General features: G+C 64.9%; 2 protein-coding genes across 3 annotated transcripts in view; one reads left to right on the top strand and one right to left on the bottom strand.

Annotated features, from left to right (window-relative positions):
- Window positions 1-16,915, top strand: part of CORO7 (coronin 7) — a 35,072-nt gene extending 18,157 nt beyond the window's left edge. For both annotated transcript variants that reach the window (XM_005523148.3, XM_088063882.1), the window contains 19 exons: window positions 12,742-12,796; window positions 12,969-13,026; window positions 13,115-13,260; window positions 13,686-13,781; window positions 13,858-14,010; window positions 14,133-14,265; window positions 14,343-14,518; window positions 14,593-14,701; window positions 14,802-14,888; window positions 14,980-15,122; window positions 15,192-15,296; window positions 15,421-15,506; window positions 15,582-15,723; window positions 15,834-15,923; window positions 16,002-16,118; window positions 16,202-16,337; window positions 16,443-16,534; window positions 16,617-16,703; window positions 16,784-16,915. In XM_005523148.3, the coding sequence (XP_005523205.2) occupies window positions 12,742-12,796; window positions 12,969-13,026; window positions 13,115-13,260; window positions 13,686-13,781; window positions 13,858-14,010; window positions 14,133-14,265; window positions 14,343-14,518; window positions 14,593-14,701; window positions 14,802-14,888; window positions 14,980-15,122; window positions 15,192-15,296; window positions 15,421-15,506; window positions 15,582-15,723; window positions 15,834-15,923; window positions 16,002-16,118; window positions 16,202-16,337; window positions 16,443-16,534; window positions 16,617-16,703; window positions 16,784-16,789 (2,017 nt within the window). In that variant the 3' untranslated portion in view covers window positions 16,790-16,915. The remainder of the gene's footprint in view (window positions 1-12,741; window positions 12,797-12,968; window positions 13,027-13,114; window positions 13,261-13,685; window positions 13,782-13,857; window positions 14,011-14,132; window positions 14,266-14,342; window positions 14,519-14,592; window positions 14,702-14,801; window positions 14,889-14,979; window positions 15,123-15,191; window positions 15,297-15,420; window positions 15,507-15,581; window positions 15,724-15,833; window positions 15,924-16,001; window positions 16,119-16,201; window positions 16,338-16,442; window positions 16,535-16,616; window positions 16,704-16,783) is intronic.
- VASN (vasorin) lies at window positions 3,065-10,182 on the bottom strand. The gene is made up of 2 exons (XM_005523123.3): window positions 10,107-10,182; window positions 3,065-5,727 (listed from the first exon to the last, which is right to left on the bottom strand). The coding sequence occupies exon 2, from the start codon at window positions 5,715-5,717 to the stop codon at window positions 3,708-3,710; it is 2,010 nt and encodes a 669-aa protein (XP_005523180.1). The 5' UTR covers window positions 5,718-5,727; window positions 10,107-10,182; the 3' UTR covers window positions 3,065-3,707.
- Window positions 16,916-17,162: the final 247 nt, after the last annotated feature.

A 17,162-nucleotide genomic window follows, 5' to 3' on the forward strand; every position in this document is an offset into this window, starting at 1 on the left:
GAGGTCCCAGGAAGCCACACACCCCCCCATGGCATGTTCCAACAGTGGGCACGTCCCTCTAGGGCAGTATGGCTGAGGGATGGGGACAGCTGGATCGCCACCACCCTTCATGGTGCAAAGTCTGACAGAGCCGGGCGGTGCCGTAGCTGGGACCTGCCTGTAGCAGGGAGTTGGCACAGCAGAATGTTTGTGGAGGGATTTGGGGCTGTTTGGCTCCCCCAGCACTGGAGTAGGACATGGAGGGGCCCAGGGGGCTCAGTCCCTAATACCCACCCCTGCCCTTGCCCAGCCAAAGCCTGTGGCTGAGCCAGCTCCTGGGGTCAGGCTTGCAGTCCTGGCATCTCCCAGGACCAGGGCACCCGACCCCACCGAGGCACATGTTCCCACTGTCACCCTGCCACCTCTCCCCAGGCACCAGCTGCAATGAGACCTCAGTGGCCGGTCCTGCTCCTGTCCTGCCTGGCACCCTCTGCACTGCTTTTTCCTGGGGCTTGGCACCCCATTTGGGTCATGCTAGGTGTTTTGGGGGTCTCTGAAAAAACCCACCCCAGCAGGAAGAACCCTGAGTAGGACAGGTTCATTCCTGTCCCCATCCCTGTCCCCTTCCCCCTACAGATCACAAGGGTTGATGTGTGCTTGCCATCAGTGGGAAAGGATTTTTCCCTGCCCCAGCTTGGCTGCCACCCTCAAACACAAGGAAGGGGAGAGGCCACCCCACCCCATCAGGTGTCACCCCAGTGGGACCAATCCCCATGGAGCTACTGGGCAGCTACATGAAGGGGTTAAGGCGGGGCAACCACCCAGCCCATGTCGCCTGTCCTGTAATTCCACTGGGTAAAAATAGCCCAGCGCTGGGGTGGGATGGCAGTGCCCAAATCACTTCCAGATGAGCCACAGCCTCGGTGGCCAGACAGTGCTCCCTGGCCTCCCCAGCTTTCCAGGAAGACAAGCTCCAAAGCTCTTCCTGGCAGCACTGGGGTCTGTGTGATGGGCACACACCTGTCCTCCCCCCGAGAGTGGGCATCCAGACCCCTGGCACCGAGGCATGACCTCTCGGGGCTCTGCTCCAGACGTGGGGACCTGAGGGACTCGTCTTTGGTTTCCGTGGGGCCGTGCCTGGGACCAGGGGTGATTTTTTGGAAGACCAGAGCCCTCCAGCCTTGCCACGTCAGGGTGCAGGCAGGATTTGCCTGGGTGAAGCCGACAGCTCCTCCCGTTGTGGCTCCCTGCCGAGCCCTCATCCTGCCGGTGGCTCTGGCCGGGGCTCTCGCTTACCGGCCCCGCTGGATCACACAGAGAGAGAGAGAGCTTTTTTTTTTGGGTCCATTTCAGGGGGTTTTGCAATCCTTGTCGGCGCTGATTCAGCTCGCAGGAATTAGCAGCACCGCACGATGTGCCGCTCGGAGCGGCTCCTGGCGCGGGATGGGGCTGGCAATGGCCAGGGGAATTTTGTGCTGGGATTCAGGAAGCCACAGGGGCTGGACGGTCCCATTTTGGGCACTGCTGCTCTCCCGCAGGGCAGCCCGGGTGCAGATGTGGGTGTGGGTGGGGGCCAAGCCCTGCCCTGGCTGCAGTGTCCCCATCACCTCCGTGCCAAGGCTCAGCCCTGCTGCCCCTCTTGTGCAGCTGGCACCCCAAAATCCTTGGCTCGAGGTGTCCCAGGGGTGCTTCACCTGCCAAAGCTGAGCCCTAACTTTGGAGACTGCCCTCGTGGCACCTCCACTGTAGCTCACTCACTCTGGAGCTGCTGGAAGCTGAAGTGCCAAGGGGGTCCCCTGCAAACCTCCAGCTCCTTGCAAATGGGGAAATCGGCTTTGTTAGGGGAAGGGCACATCACGGAGGCAAAGGAGGGGGGAAGTGAGGGGCCAGGAGGGGCTGGAGGGCTCCTGACGCCGGTGCCGACAAGGGGACACGCCAGGGTCTGGCCCGGGCTCGGGGGCGGCGGCCGGCCGGGGGCACCCGGCGCGAGGCCGCGGCTCCGCCAGGGACTTTTCTTCTCTCCTCCTCGCGAGGCTGGAAAATATACAAAGCTCGCAGCGAAAATATTTACACAGCAGCAATTTTGGGAGGAATTCGGGATGTTAATTTGAAAAATCTGTGGGGAGAGGACCACAATGGGCCCTTTGAGCGGGCGAGCGTGGCCATCGCAGCGAGCCGCCCGCGCCGGCGAGGGGCCCCTCCTGCCGCTGCGCCGGCCCTAATGGGAGCCAGCCCTGCCGGAAGCCCACCTGGGAGCCGGGGGGCTGCGCCAGACGGCCCCGCCGACGCCCCGCGCCCCTAATTGCATCCAGAGGCGCTCCCTGCCCCGGGCGAGCGGCACCGAGGGGCCGGGGGGTCAGGCCGTGTCCTGCGGCGGAGCGGCCGGCCCGGAGCGGCACGGCGGTGACCCTCGGCTTCAGCCCCGCGCTGTGCTCATTCTCTCCAAATCAAACATACCTCGGCGGGCAGGGCCCCAACCTGGAAAATTCCAGCCCGAAAGATAAAGGATTGGAAAACGATTAAAACCAGAGGGTTGGAGCAGAAAGCACTTGGCAGCGGGAACCTGCAGAGCGTCGGCTCCCAGCCCACCCCGCCAGGGCCAGCGCACAAAACCGGCTGTTCCTGGGGCCGGGCAGCGGGGGGTTCTGGCTGCGGCCCCCGGCCCGGGGGGCCACGCAGGCTGACACTTGTCACGGGCGATTTGGGGGTCCCGGTGCCGCCGCGGGTGACGTCAGGAGGTTGGGCTGGGCTGTTTGTCCCGCAGCTGGCCCCGGAGCCATCTGGCAGGCGGGGAGGATGAAGTAAGGCTGGATGATGCGCAGGGCAGGGGCTGGTTTGAACCCCGTGGCCTCTGTTTTGGGAACACATCCTCAGCGCCCGAGGTGGGGGGCAGCGCCCTGGGGGTAAAAACGCCCAGAGTCGGGAAAAGTCCCCCCTCCCTCGCCCTGACTCATCCCGGTGCTCGCCAACAATAACGGGAGGACACGGCTGACCTTCCCGCTCCTCTGCAGGGGACACGCCGCGCTGCCCACACCCCTGCCTGGGACGGGCAGCGCCTGCCGAGGTGCTCAGGGCTGCACAGAACTTTTCGTTGTTGTTATTTTAATTATTTTGGGTTTTTTTTTTTTTTTTTTACAAAAAGACACCCTTCTGGTCTGCCTTACAAAAGAGATGTACACAAACCTGTACTAAAAAAAAAAGTTTTCCCAGAAGAAATGGGAAATAACGGTGTATAAATATTCTGAGTTCTTAAAGCTTCAATTCCCGGTTTGCCTGCTTGGCACTTCCTTTGGCCCGGGGGGGGGTCCCGAGGGTCCCAGCACCTCGGCCAGGCCGTATTGCTCACATCAGCTTCCAGGGAGTCGAGTCATGGGCCGTGCTCCGCTGAAGGACCCTTGTTACCAGCACGTGGGCGCCCCTCAGCCGAATCACAGCAGCTTTCTCTTTAGCAGGAGCTAAAAAAAGCCCCCCAACCCCCAAATTAACCCCCCCTTCTCTTCTGCTACCCACATTCTAGTTAGAGTCACAGAAATCAAGGCACAGGGCAGTAAAATTCGTGTCTCCTCCCGAAGTGTGGCAGCCTCTTGGAAATTGCACGTTGTAGGTATGGGGGGTTTCTGCCTCAATTCAGTCAGCTCCTTGGCAATCCGTATCCCAGAGGGACATGGCCAGGTGCTGCCACTGGAGCTCAGCCCTCCTGTGTCCAAGGCTCTGGAAGCCCTGTGGGTTCAGAAGTAGGAGGGTTTGAGCCCCGGGGTGTTGTTGTTGCTGGGGTAGTGCGACTGCATGAGCGGCACCTCGCACTCAGAGCCGCCAGAAAGCATCGCCGCCTCTGGCACTTTGCAGCCGTGGCTGCTCAAATCCCCGTTTTCCAGGCAGGCTTTCACCCCTTCCAGCTCCAGCGGGCCGGTGTCTACCCCAGCGCCGGCGTGTGCCTTGGCCCGGCGGTGCCGGCAGTAGTACATGGCGGCGGTGACCAGCAGCAGCAGCAGCAGCATGGCAGCCAGCGCAGGGACGAGGATCAGGGCGAGGTTGGGGTCCTGGCTCTGGCTGACAGGGGAGTGCTGCTGCAGGCTGAGGGGCAGGGTCTGTGCCTCGGCGCAGTGCTCCTCCTTGGGGAGCTCCCCCAGCGCCCCGATGCACACGCGGTAGGTGCAGTTGGGTTTCAGCGCCCGCACCGTGTACTCGGAGAGCGAGGCCGGCAAGCGCAGCATCACCGGCCGCTTGTCTGGCCCCGACAGGTTCCGGTAGCTCAGGCGGATGCCCTTCAGCTGCGCCTTGGACTGGACGTAGTTCTGCAGGTCCACTTTGAGGGAGGTGCTGCCCACCTGGGCGATGCTGACCCTCTGTGCAGGTGGCAGGGCTGGTGTGCCTGGGGCTGGCGTCGTTCCCCTCGCCTCCACCTCGCAGTACACGCCAGCAAAGCCCGCGGGGCACAGGCACTCCAGGAGGTTCTGGGCACCCAGCTGGCAGGTGCCACCATTCAGACACGTGCGGGGGGGACAGATGGGCGCTGGGGGGCTGGTGGGTGCTGGGGCGCCGCTGAAGGGCACCAGCGTGGAGCTGCCCTGGGGGTCTCTGGGCCTCAGGGTGGGTGCAGCGGTGCTGGGGGCTGGTGGCGGGCGGTGGGTGCTGGGCAGCGGCGCAGGCGGTGGCAGCGTGGTGGTGCGAGGCGTGGTGGGTGTGGGGGTGGTTGTGGGGCAGCCGAAGTCAGTGTATTGCAGGTGGTGGAGGAGCTTGCCGGAATTTTTTGGGGGGAAGTGGCAGCGCGTCTCCTCAGGGCGCCGCAGGACCACACCGCTGGCATTCACCCACTGCACCAGCCAGCTCATCTGGCAGATACAATTGAAGGGGTTGCCGGCAGCCGTCATGGCCCGCAGCCTGGGGAAGAAGCCAGAGAAATCCCGAGGGATGGTGTTGATGTTGAGGTTGCTGATGTCCAGCTCCTGGAGGTTGTGGAGGCTCTGGAAGTCCTCAGCCGGCAGCTGGGAGATGCGGGCGTTGCCGGCCAGGCTGAGCCTGGTGAGGCTGCCCAGCCTCCGCAGCACCGCCGGGACACGCTCCAGCAGGTTGTCAGAGAGGTCCAACTCGTGGAGGTTGTTCTGGACCTGGAAGAGCTCCTCGTTTAAGCTCGTCAGGCCCAGCCCTGCGATCTTCAGGGACTCAATGCTGATGGCATGGAAAGCCCCTGGTGCAATGGTGGGGATCTTGTTCCAGCTGATGTCCAGCAGCAGGAGGTTGGGCAGGTCAAGGGGGGGTACAGCCCTGAGCTGGTTGTTCTGCAGCTTTAGCTCCAGCAGATTCTCCAACGTGTCAAAGGCAGCAGCGTGGATGTGCTGGATCCTGTTCCTCTGCAGGTAGAGCCGTTCCAGCAGCCGCAGCCCATGGAAGGTCTCATTGGTGATCTCCTGCAGCTGGTTGAAGGACAGGTCCAAGTTGACGAGCTCCGTCAGGGGTTGGAAGATGTTTCTCTCAATGCTGGTGATTTTGTTTTGTGAGAGGTCCAGGAGCTGGAGGGCAGGCAGCCCTGCAAAGCTGTCCTCACTGAGCGTAGTGATGCCGTTCTCAAAGACGTAGAGGGAGAGGGTGCTGGGGGGCAGCCCTCGGGGCACCGTCTGGCCCCGCCTGGCCGCACACAGGATGGTCTTGGGGTCATGGCACTGGCAGCCTGCGGGACATGCCCTGGCCAGCTCCACATGGGCCAAGAGCAGCAGTGTGCAAAGGATCAGCTGGTCCATGGTGTCAGCTCTGTGGAGAGACAAGCGCAGCCAGGGTTAGGGGATGGGCCCTGCTGGGGGGTACCCAGGGCTGGCAGGGCTATGGGGCACCTCTGAACCGCGCTCTGCCTCCAGGGCTGGTGAGAGTGAAGCAGCACAGGAGCTGCCCACCCCAGCTCCATGCTTCCCCCTCCCCAGACTCCCAGGATTTGGGGCTGTGGTACCTTGGCACACCCCAGGCTCTACCGTGAGACACATCCCACTGGTATCGGGGCTGTTTTCGGTGGGGCACCAAGACCTTTCCCAGTACTCACAAGGGCCCCAACCTCCCCAGCTGCTCAGCAGGGTGCAAATCAAACACAGGGGATGCGGAGAATCAGAGCACCGGGAAGGGGTGGGAGCCTGGCTGGCCTCCCCTGCATAGAGCTCAGCTTAACCCTTTGCTTGTGCTGCCGTCGCAGCAGCTGCACCTCAGGGGCTGGTCCTGCCTGGATCACCAGCAGCAGCAGTCCCTCTTGGGCACAGGGACACCCAGAGGTGGCCTGGCCACAGAGTGTGGGGCTGGAGGAGCCATTTGTGTCCCCACAGAGTCCAAGGGTTCACACTCACTCCCAGCTAGCCCCTGTCCCCACAGGTCACCTTGCTGTTCCCCTCACTGTTGCACTCCAGGGACTCAGCACAGCACCAGGGCTGTGTCCCCATCCCTTGAGGACTGGGTCAGCAGGGATGGAGGGAGGAGGCTCTGGGGTGAACAAGGCTGTAACCAGCTCAACCCCAGCTCCCCACAGATGCCCTGGCCAATGTCACAGCCGCTGTCTGTGTTCCAAAGGGCTCCTCTCTCAGCCACATCTTTCAGTCCCTTTAATGACACTAGGCTGGGCCAGAGACTCACAGTCTCCTGCCACTCCATCCCAGGGTCAGGGGGAGGTGGCAGAGGGGGATCCCCGGGCAAGGAAGAGGCAAACCCTTCCCCAACCCCATCTGTTGCCCCCTCCTCCCTGCTCAGAGCTGTCGGAGATCCAGGCAAACGCCCCCCCTGTGGCTCACAAGGGGCCCCCGCCGTGTGTGGGGGGCTGCAGGTCACACAGCAGCACGTGCCACCTGCCCCAGCCCCGTCAGCAGTGCAGGGACACCACAGGGACACCACATCCTGCACCAGGAGGGTCTGGACCCGTGCTGTGTCCTCTTGTCCCCTTGCTGGGGTGTTGGACAGGGTTAACACCGCAGCCAGCTCTGTCCTTGCCTCCTCCCAAGTGGCCCCCCCCAAGGGTGGGGTGAGCCCACGGCTGGGCAGGGTCACCACAACTGCCTGAGTCACTTGGCCTGACCGGCCCTGCCCTGATGTGACCTGTGCTGTCAGCCCCCGAAACCGGGGAGGAGCTGTGCCACATCCAAGAGGTCACTGTCACCCAGGGGTCACCATGACTGCATCCCAGCACCCCCAGCTCAGTCCCTGCACCCCACATCACAATCAGACTGCCAGCAGAGATAGAGACACAACACAGAGACCCTGTGGAAGTGCTGTTTGGGTCGGGGGGGGCAGACTCGGCACCCCTCGAGGTGGCTCCAGCATCCAGAGTGAGCTGGGTGGTGGGAGAGCCCTGGGTGCAGGGTGCTGGCAGTGCCACAGCCGTGCCAGCCCGCCCGGGTGGGCAGCGCCGGAGCGGGGCCAGGACTGAGGGATGCTGGCGAGGCCGGGGCTGGTTTTGCAATGCCAGGGTCGGGTTTCGCTGACGTGTCCCGTGCTGCAACCAGCTGCTGACTCCAAGTCTCTCTCGTCCCTTTAATTACGCTGGCATTTCCTCCCCGCCTGCCAGGCTCCCCGCTCCGGGCAGGTTCGGCCAGCCCGGCCACGGCCGCGGATCCGCGCCTGGCCACGAGCGCCGGGCAGGCTGGCACGGCCCCGCAGCCTCCGCCACCGCCCCTCGGCATCGCCCGCTCCGCCGGCACACGCCAGCATCCCGGCCGCGCCCCGCCTCCCCGGCACGATGCCGCTTCAAGGCAGAGAGGAGTTAACCCAACCCAGGACACCCCCAAAAACGGGGGTAGGGAAACAGCCTCCCCCAGGTCCTGGCAGGGTTCCCCAAGGGCGGAGAGGGGGCCCCGTTTCTGCTGGAGGTGTTGCGGCCGCCCTGCCAGCAGCCTGCTGCTGCCTTGGCTGGGCTCCCCCGCGCCTGCACCGCAGATATTTGCCGAATTATTCATATTTTCCGGCTGCGGGGAGGATCTGGGCTCAGATTCCCCCAGTCCCGGCCCAGCCTTTCCCTGCCAGCCTGATGGGGTGGGAGTGCCGTGTCACCCCCCTTCCCTGCCTGCAGCCCCCCGGGCTGGGCCACCCCGCTGCCCGCCCAGGGCTGGGACTCGCCAGGGGATGCCCCGCTTTGCATCCACTTCCCGTTTTTAAGGACGAGGCCGATGCCGTCCCCGCGCTGCAGGGTGACACCTGTGCCGGACAGGCTGGAGGAGCTGGAGAGTCCCCGCCTTTCCCCTCTGCTTGGGGAACCTCAGGGAAGCAGGCACAGCCGGGATGTTCCTTCCTGCACCGGCAAGCTCACACAAACAAAGCCAGCGTTGTTGCTGGCCAGTGGGCTGCCACCTCGGCCGGTGGCACCAGAGCAGGAAGGACGGGGGCCCTGCAGTGTGCGGTGACAGGGTGACACAGTGCCCCTGCCAGGCGGGATGCAGATGCTGCTCCCCTGCCTAACACCCCCCAAAACAAGCCGATGTCAGCACGTGCCCCCTCCCGCGAGCCACCCGGGGGGATGTGCAGGATTAAACCCTTAATCCTCCTCCCCTTCAACCCACCCTGCGCCGCCGCAGCTCCCACCTCCTCCCGCTCCCCTCCCTATTTAATTAAAGTTTCCGCAGCAGCCCCGCAGGAATGCAGGCCTGGTTATTGCATTCCCCGGAGCACTCGCCAGCCCCTCCATCCCGCTCCTGCCCCTTTGACCCGGCCGCGCTCCCCATCTCAGGTGCCGGCAAGGAGAAAAACCAGCAGAGCGGCTTTGCCGGCAGCCAAACCGCCTCGGGAGGAGCCGGAACGCCGGCGGAGGGTGGGAGGAGGCCGGCGATGGTGCCACGCGTGGCCCGGGCGGCACGGGCAGATTCCTCTGGAGTGATGGGGCGGCCGCGGCTGTCCCCGAGCGCTTCCTCGTGCCGGCAGAGCCAGCCGGGCAGGCAGCGCTTGCATCAGGGCCACCCTGCGAGGCTGGCCGGCCTCGGCGTGGTGCGGGGGAAAACAGTAATTAGTGTCATCCCTGATGGCGGCACTGCCCAGCGCCGTGTGGGCAGCTGGGTCAGGGCAGTCCGGCCGCCCCAGTCCCAGCAAGATGAGACCTGTCGGCGTGAGGCACGGTGGCAAGAGGTGTACGGGGGGACATGACTGGGAAGAGTAGTCTCGGAATGAGAGCATCTCTGCTGGGATGAGTTGGCTCCTATGGTAGTTGCCAGCCTGGGAGGGAGCCAGGCGTGGAAAAGGGCATTTACCCCGTGGTGGCCCAAAGTCACACCCGAGGAGGGTGACAGGCACCGGCACTTCTTCCGAACACAAGCCAGGTGACAATGAAGCGCGCAGGGAGCTGGTGGCAGAAGAAGCGGCGGGGTATCCCTGCTGCCCGGTGGCCCCGCTGGCACCCGTGCCTCTGTGCCAACCCTTCTCAGAGCCACCTGGGGACCCGCCTGGCCCTACAGCGGGTCAGTGACCCAAGACTCCGATCCCTGAAGACAAGCAAACGAGGGCAGCCAGACCCCACCCCAGCCAAGCCCTCACTGAGAAGGAGGGTGGTGGTGGTGGACACTTCTGCCAGCAGCTCCCACCTCTGCCTGACCCCAGCAGGAGAGCCCAGCTGCCATATCTTCCAGGACAGAGTGAGCATGGGATGGGCCCAAGATCATGCTGGTCCTGTGTGGGTCTGAAGCCCTTCTTGCTGGCAGAGCACTTTCACTGCCACCGGGCCATGCCAGATGGAGCCATGCTCCGTGTCAGCCCCAAATACATCCCCTTACCCGTGATGGACACAGAACCAGGCCGTGATCCCTGGGCCAGACCCCAGCGCATCCCATGGCAAAACAGGCAGGGACAGGGAAGCGAGAGCCCTCTGTGAACCCTTGTCCCAGCCCAACCGAGGCCGGCCATGAGCCGAGGCAGGGGCCAGCTGGGTGCCGCCTGGCTCAGCTGAGGTCTCGCAGGGAGCAGGGCACACCGAGGTCCCGCTGACACCCAGTCACCCTGAATGCCCAGGCCATACCGGGTGTCCCACGGCCCGGGCCAGGCCCACCAGGGCCCCCCGGGCCCCACCGCCCCCTGAGCCTGCGGATGCCCGGCAGAGCCCCCTCCCGCCCGTGGGTGCCGCCCCACGAGCCCCGGTGGCCGTGCGGAGGGTCGGGCGGTGCGGCGGCCGCGGGACTCACCGTGGCGGGCGGTGCGGGGCCGTGCGGGGCGGGCGGTCAGTCCATGGCGGCAGCGAAGCGGCAGCCGGCACAGCGCTCCCCTCTCTGGCGGCGCCGGGCGCGGGGGGCGGCATTTAAACCTCGGGGGCGGGGCTTTCCCTCCTGCCGGGCTCCCATTGGCTGAGAGCAAGGACGGGGAGGGGCGGGGCACGGCCGCCATGGAGGCTCCGCCCCCGCTCACCTGGGGCCCGACGGGGGCGGGTCCGCCTGGACCCCCGGGGCCCCCCGAACCACGGGCACCGCGGGGACACCCAGCACCCCTGGGACCCCCCGAACCACGGGCACCGCGGGGACACCCAGCACCCCTGGGACCCCCCGAACCACGGGCACCGCGGGGACACCCAGCACCCCTGGGACCCCCCGAACCACGGGCACCGCGGGGACACCCAGCACCCCTGGGACCCCCCGAACCACGGGCACCGCGGGGACACCCAGCACCCCTGGGACCCCCCGAACCACGGGCACCCCCGGGACATCCACCACCTCTGGGACCCCCCGAACCACGGGCACCGCGGGGACACCCAGCACCTCTGGGACCCTGGAACCACGGGCACCGCGGGGACACCCAGCACCCCTGGGACCCCCCGAACCATGGGCACCGCGGGGACACCCAGCACCTCTGGGACCCTGGAGTCACAGGGGCCATCAGGACCCTGGAGCCACAAGTAGCCCCGGGACATTAAGGACCTCTGAGTCACAGGGATCCCCTGGACCCCCAGGACCTCTGGGACCCTGGAGTCACAGGGACGCTCGGGATAGCGAGGATCTCTGACTCACAGGGACCCCTGGGATACCCAGGACATCTGGGACCTCAGAGTCGCAGGGACCATTGGGGCACTCAGGACCTCTGAGTCACAGCGGCCCCCAGCACCTCCAGGACCTCTGGGACCTCGGATCCCAGAAGGCTCCAGAGGGACCTCCAGATGCTGTGACCCCAGGACCTCCCATAGTCACAGGGATTTTGAGATTTCAGGAGTTTCCAGAGTCACAGGGACCTCTGGGAACCCTTGGGTACTCCATGGGACCCCAGGGCTACCCAGGATCCCCAGGAACTCCATGAGACCTCCAGGAGTTCTGGACCTCCAGAGTCACAAGGAACCCCAGGACCCACAGGACCTTTGGAAGCTCCCAGACCTTCCCTTCCAGACCTTCAGCATCCCTGGGACCGGGGTCCCTGGGACCCCAGCACCCCATGTACCTATACACAGGTATAGGGGTAGATCCAGATATAGGTATCTCCTTCATATCCCCAGCACCCATGGGACCCCTGGCAACCCTGGTAACAACAAAGGCTGGGTTGGGTGTCCTTGGCACCCCCAGGGACCCACATATCCAGCGTGTCCAGGGTAACCAAGGATTCTGGCACTGATGAGCCCCAGTGCCCTGGGATCCTGGTCCCTCCATGCCCCTGGTGTCCACAGAGCTCCTGCCACCATGTGCTAGGGGAAGGTGGGTGGCCCTTGAAGGGCTGTCCCATGTCCCTGTGACAGCAGAGCAATGCTTCCTGTTCATGGTGAGGATGGCATGGGTTGGGCTGGGACAACCAGGCACTCAGGGTGCCCTTGTCCCAGACCTGCACCACTGTGGTGGTGGCAGTGCTGGTGACTGTGGTGGCAGCAGGGCAGGGGACCCCAGTGCCTGCCACGGGCATCCTGGCAGTGTTTGCCTAGGTTGTGCCAACAGTCCTGGGGCAGGACCATGCCATACTTATCCTTCGTGGCACAGGACGGCGTGGAGCAGCTCCCTCCCCTTGGCACAGCCACAGAAATGTCAAACAAAAGTAACAGATTGTCCCTTTGGTCTCTGCCTGCGGTGCTCTCTCCTCCACCCCTGCCGAGGGAAAGCATAGAGGTAGTAGCTCTGTGCTCCTGTCACCACTGTCCCCTCAGGCCACTGAGTATTCCATGTGGAATTCCCTCCTGCCACCGAGTGTCCTCCCAGTCACGGTCCCCTCTGCCCATGGAGCAAGTCCTGGCCACCGCAGCCTCCGTCACAAGCACCCCCAGCCATGGTCCCCCCAAGCCACGGAGAGCCCTGCCTGCGGTCTGGGACAGGGTGCAGGACAGGGAGCAGGGACACGCTCCAGCTGGCACAGCCGGGCTGCAGGGCACTCCCGGGGCTGGGTGGCTCCACAGGTGCCGGGGGAGGCTGGGGGTGAGCCGGGGTGTGCCACGCGCCAGCCCCGAACTGGCCAAGCCGGCCCAGCCGGCCTCGGGGCAACCCTGCGGGTGCCAGAGGCTTCCCCAAGCGAGGCCGGGTGCCATGGCCGGGCACAGGGAGCAGGGCAGGCAGCGGGATGCCCCAGGGCTGGGCACGGCTTCAGAGAAGTGCAGCCGGGGCTGGAAGCAGGTGGCAGTGACATCCTGCTGCCAACCTATCAGGCCAGGCTGGGACAGTGAGGGTTGTCACTTGGGGACCAGCCCAGCTCCCCCAGCACGGTGCTGCCCTCCCATCGCAGCACCGCCTTGTCCTGCCCCACACTCCCCCAGGATGGGGTTTGGGGTGTGCACTAGTGGGGGAACAGGATCCAGCCCCACACCCGTGGGGGTGCTGTGCCCATGGGGGTCTCTGGCTCAGCAACCCCCTTCCCTTTCAGGGTGACCATCCCGCTGTACGACGCCGACACGGGGCTGCTGGTGCTGGCAGGGAAGGTGAGGTCCCATGGTTGGGGTGTGGAAGGAGGCACTGCGGGGACAGGAGGATGCAGGGGGTATAGTGAGGTGCAGCTTGGTGCACCGGTGGAGTACAGGAGGGTGCATGTGGGTGCAGTGGGATGCTTCCTACAGCCCTGCTCGTTCCCTGACCACACCACCTCTCTTCCAGGGAGAAAACCTCCTGTACTGCTTCGAGGTGGCCCCCACGCAGCCAGCACTCACCCAGGGTAAGCAGGTCCCATCCCACCCATATCTTCCCCCAGGGGGCTCACCACTGCCTGGTGGTACCCCACAGCCACCCTGCCTGTCCTGCAGTGACCCAGTGCCGGACGGAGGGCAGCACACGGGGCCTGGCAGCCGTGCCACGCCTGGCCCTGGATGTCATGGCCTGCGAGGTGCTCCGTGTCCTGCAGCTCACTGACACTGCCCTCATCCCCATCAGCTACCTGGTGCCACGCAAGGTAAGGGGGCCCTGTGGTCAGCACTGTCTCACAGTGCCTGCTGTCATCTCTTGGGTGACACCTCACCAGCACTGTGTGACAAAAAGGACCTGGCTGCAGTGAGACCCCAGTCCCCAGCCTGGGGAGAGGAATGGAGGTCAGACCTGGATGTTGATGGTGCGTTGCAGAGTCTGGGTGCTGGATTTGGGAAGCCAGGCGCTGTGTGCAGGATTGGGGTGCTGGAGAGTGGATGCTGACAGCTGGGTGCCACCTGCTGGGTGCTGTTGTGCAATGGGTGCTGAGCATTTCAAGCAGTGAAATGGTGCTGTGTAGTGGGGTCAGGGTGCTGGAAGTATCTGGGGGTGTCCAGGGGTGACCCAGCTGCTGTAGGACAGAGGCTGTGGGATTTTGGGAATACCCATCTCGCCCCATCACCTCTCCCACAGTCTGTCCAGGAGTTCCATGAGGATCTGTTCCCTGACTGCACGGGGACACTGCCAGCCACCGACGCCCAAGGCTGGTGGGCAGGGGACAGCCAGCAGGTCAGTGTCATCCAGGGGAGGTGTCCTTGCTGCTGGCATTGCCACTGCCCCATGCCCACCGTTGTGCTTGATGCAGGTGGGAAGGGTGAGCCTGCACCCTGCACGGAGACCCACGGAGACCTTCACATCCCCCATCATTGCTGCCACTAGCCCCACCAACACTGGCCACACTGAAGCCACCACTGGCCACACCAGTGCCAACACTGGCCACACCGACACCGACCAGAGTGTGAGCATGGGGCACTGGAAAAGTGCATTGAATGCTAAAGGGGCAGGGTCCCTGCTGCCCTCATCCCACAAGACAAGGCTCGGGTGCCAGCATCCCCTGCCCACTGGCTCTCTCTCCCGTAGGAAGCCAGTGGCTACTCCTCACCATCCTCACTGGCCTCACCAAGCAGCGCGGCCACCTCGCTCTCAGCCAGCACCGGCCCCTCCAGCGGCTTCGCCAGCAGCCCCAGCCAGAAGTCCCTGCAGAGCATTTTGGGTGAGCAGGCAGCGGGGCCAGCTCGGGGACCCCACTGGGGGGATTCAGGGCTCTCACCCACCCCTCACCCACTCCAGGGCCCAGCTCCCGCTTCCGGCACGCGCAGGGCCGGGTGCTGCACCGGGACCACCACCTGACCAACCTGCGGGGGCTCAGCCTCACCACGCCGGGCGAGTGCGACGGCTTCTGCGCCAACCAGCAGCGCATCGCCCTGCCCCTGCTCTCCGCCGGCGGCCAGATCGCCGTGCTCGAGGTACCCTGGAGAGCTGTGGGGACCGGCACGGTGCCACGTGGGCCGTGCTGGTGACCCCTGGCTCTCTCCCACAGCTCTCCAAGCCCGGCCGTCTCCCCGACGTGGCCATGCCCACCATCCAGAATGGCTCAGCCGTGGCCGACCTCACCTGGGACCCCTTTGACCCGCGGCGCCTCGCTGTCGGTACGTGTGTGCCGGCCCTGCCGGGGCCTGCCCAGAGTCTCCCAGCTCCAGGCATGCCAGATCACCCCATTAACCACTGCCCATCCCTTCGGGGGCGCAGCGGGCGAGGACGCCAGGATCCGGCTGTGGCGGATCCCCGAGGGAGGGCTGCGGGAGACCCTGCAGGAGCCTGAAGCTGTTCTCCAAGGTGAGGGGACTGTTGAGCACCCCACACTGGGGACAAACAGCCCAGTGGCACCCGGAGCTGGGGACAACCACACACCACTGAACTTCACCAGGTCACACGGAAAAGATTTACTCCATCCGCTTCCACCCCGTGGCATCCGATCTCCTGGTTTCCTCCTCCTACGACATGACCGTGCGGATCTGGGACCTGAGCGCCGGGCAGGAAGTCTTGTGCCTGCGGGGACACACGGATCAGGTATGGGATGACGAATGTAGGGACACCTGAGAGACAACTTTGGGACATTTGCACAATATCTGTCTCCAGATTTTCAGCATGGCTTGGAGCCCAGACGGGAAGAAGCTGGCAACGGTGAGCAAAGACGGACGGATACGGCTCTACGAGCCACGGTGCAGCTCTTGGCCTCAACAGGTACAATCCCAGCACTCAGAGTGGGCTGGAGAACTGGAGGTGTGGGCAGGAAACCCCCCCTGTGGGCACATGAGTGCACCCCCAGCTCTCTCAGAGCAGGCAGGGTGACCTTCACCCCATGCAGGAGGGCCCAGGTCCTGAGGGGGGACGTGGAGCGCGCCTGGTTTGGGTTTGTGGTGGTGACTACCTCCTGGTGTCTGGCTTTGACAGGTAAAGAGGGGGACACATACCGGGGCAGGGGTCCCTGAGGACACTGTGCTTGCTCTCACTGTCACCTCCCCTCAGCCGCAGCGAGAGGAGAATCCTCCTGTACCGGGCACAGGCCCTGCCTGAAGGACCCTTGTCTGTCCTTGGTCTGGACGTGGCCCCTTCCACCCTCCTGCCCTTTTACGATGAGGATACCAGCGTCATCTTCCTCACCGGCAAGGTGAGGGCTTGCCTTCCAATAAACTGTGGGGCTGCCTGCCTACAGCACCCCACGGTGTGGAGTGTCCCCTTCCATGTCCCCTGACAGCCTCCATCTCGTTCCATGCCCAGGGTGACACAAGAGTCTTCCTCTACGAAGTGACCCCTGAGCCCCCCTATTTCCTCGAGTGCAACAGCTTCACCTCCAATGAACCCCACAAGGTGAAGGGGGGGTTGTGCTGCCTGTCCCTGAACCCCTACCTGCACTGCTAGACCCCACTCACACCCCCACCCCACCAGGGCTTCGTCTTCCTGCCCAAAACGGCGTGCGAGGTGCGGGAGGTGGAGTTCGCCCGGGCACTGCGCCTGGGGCAGAGCACCCTGGAGCCCGTGGCTTTCCACGTGCCACGTGTCAAGGTAGGTTGTGGTGGGGGCCTGGCTGCGTTTTGGGAGGGGAACAGGAGGCAGAGCAGCCCCCTGAGTGCCCCTTGTCCCCGCAGAAGGAGTATTTCCAGGACGATCTCTACCCGCCGACCCGCGTGTGGTGGGAGCCGGCCCTGGGTGCAGGTGCCTGGCTGGATGGGCAGGACGGGCAGCAGCGCCGTGCCAGCCTGCGCCCCGCAGACATGGTGCCAGGTGGGTGCAGGAGCTGGGCGAGGAGCCTCGGCCCCAGGGATGGCTGGGGGGGGTTTAGTCAATGGGGTAAAGCCCTCCCGCGCCATGGTGACACCGCTCCCACAGTGAGTGAGGCCCCAAAAGAGGCTCCGGCTCGGAAGTTCGTCCCCGCGTCCGTGTACCTGGAGGAGAAGACTGATGAGCAGAAGAAGGAGGAGGTGGGTTCTGGGATGAGCACCGTGCGGCAGGGCCGGGGGTGATGCCCCGAGCCCCACGGCTCTGCCCGGCCTCTCCCCACAGCTCCTCAGTGCCATGGTGGCCCGGCTGGGCAACAGGGATGACCCGCTGCCCCAGGACTCCTTCGAGGGTGTGGACGAGGACGAGTGGGTGAGTGCGGAGGGGACACACGACCCTCGGGTGGGTCGCCCCCGGCCCCGCCGTGCCCCTCACCCCCCGGTCTCCCGCAGGACTAGGCTGGACCCGGCACCCCCAGGAGCAGCCGGGACCCCCGACAGGAGGACGAGGAGAAGGAGGGAGAGGTGGAGGAGGCGCAGGGCCCGCCGCGGGCAGGACCCGCTATTAAAGCCGCTGCACCAGCACCGTGTCCTGCCCTGATCCTGGGACACCGGGGGGGACACGGGGAGACACAGGGAACAAGGGGCACGTGGACCGGGGAAACACAGGGACTGGCTCCAGGGGGGGTACAGGGATCGGGGTGACACAGAGACTGACAGCGGGGGGACACGGTAACCGAGGGGGACATGAGGACCGGGGCGGGGGGGTACACAAGGAGCGGCCCCGGCTGGACACAGGGACCGACACCGGGGGATACGGAAATTCGGGAGA

This window comes from Pseudopodoces humilis, chromosome 18, assembly GCF_049639895.1.
Source record: "Pseudopodoces humilis isolate 2021_Gansu_Grassland_sample_001 chromosome 18, ASM4963989v1, whole genome shotgun sequence".
Taxonomy (NCBI): Eukaryota; Metazoa; Chordata; class Aves; order Passeriformes; family Paridae; genus Pseudopodoces; species Pseudopodoces humilis.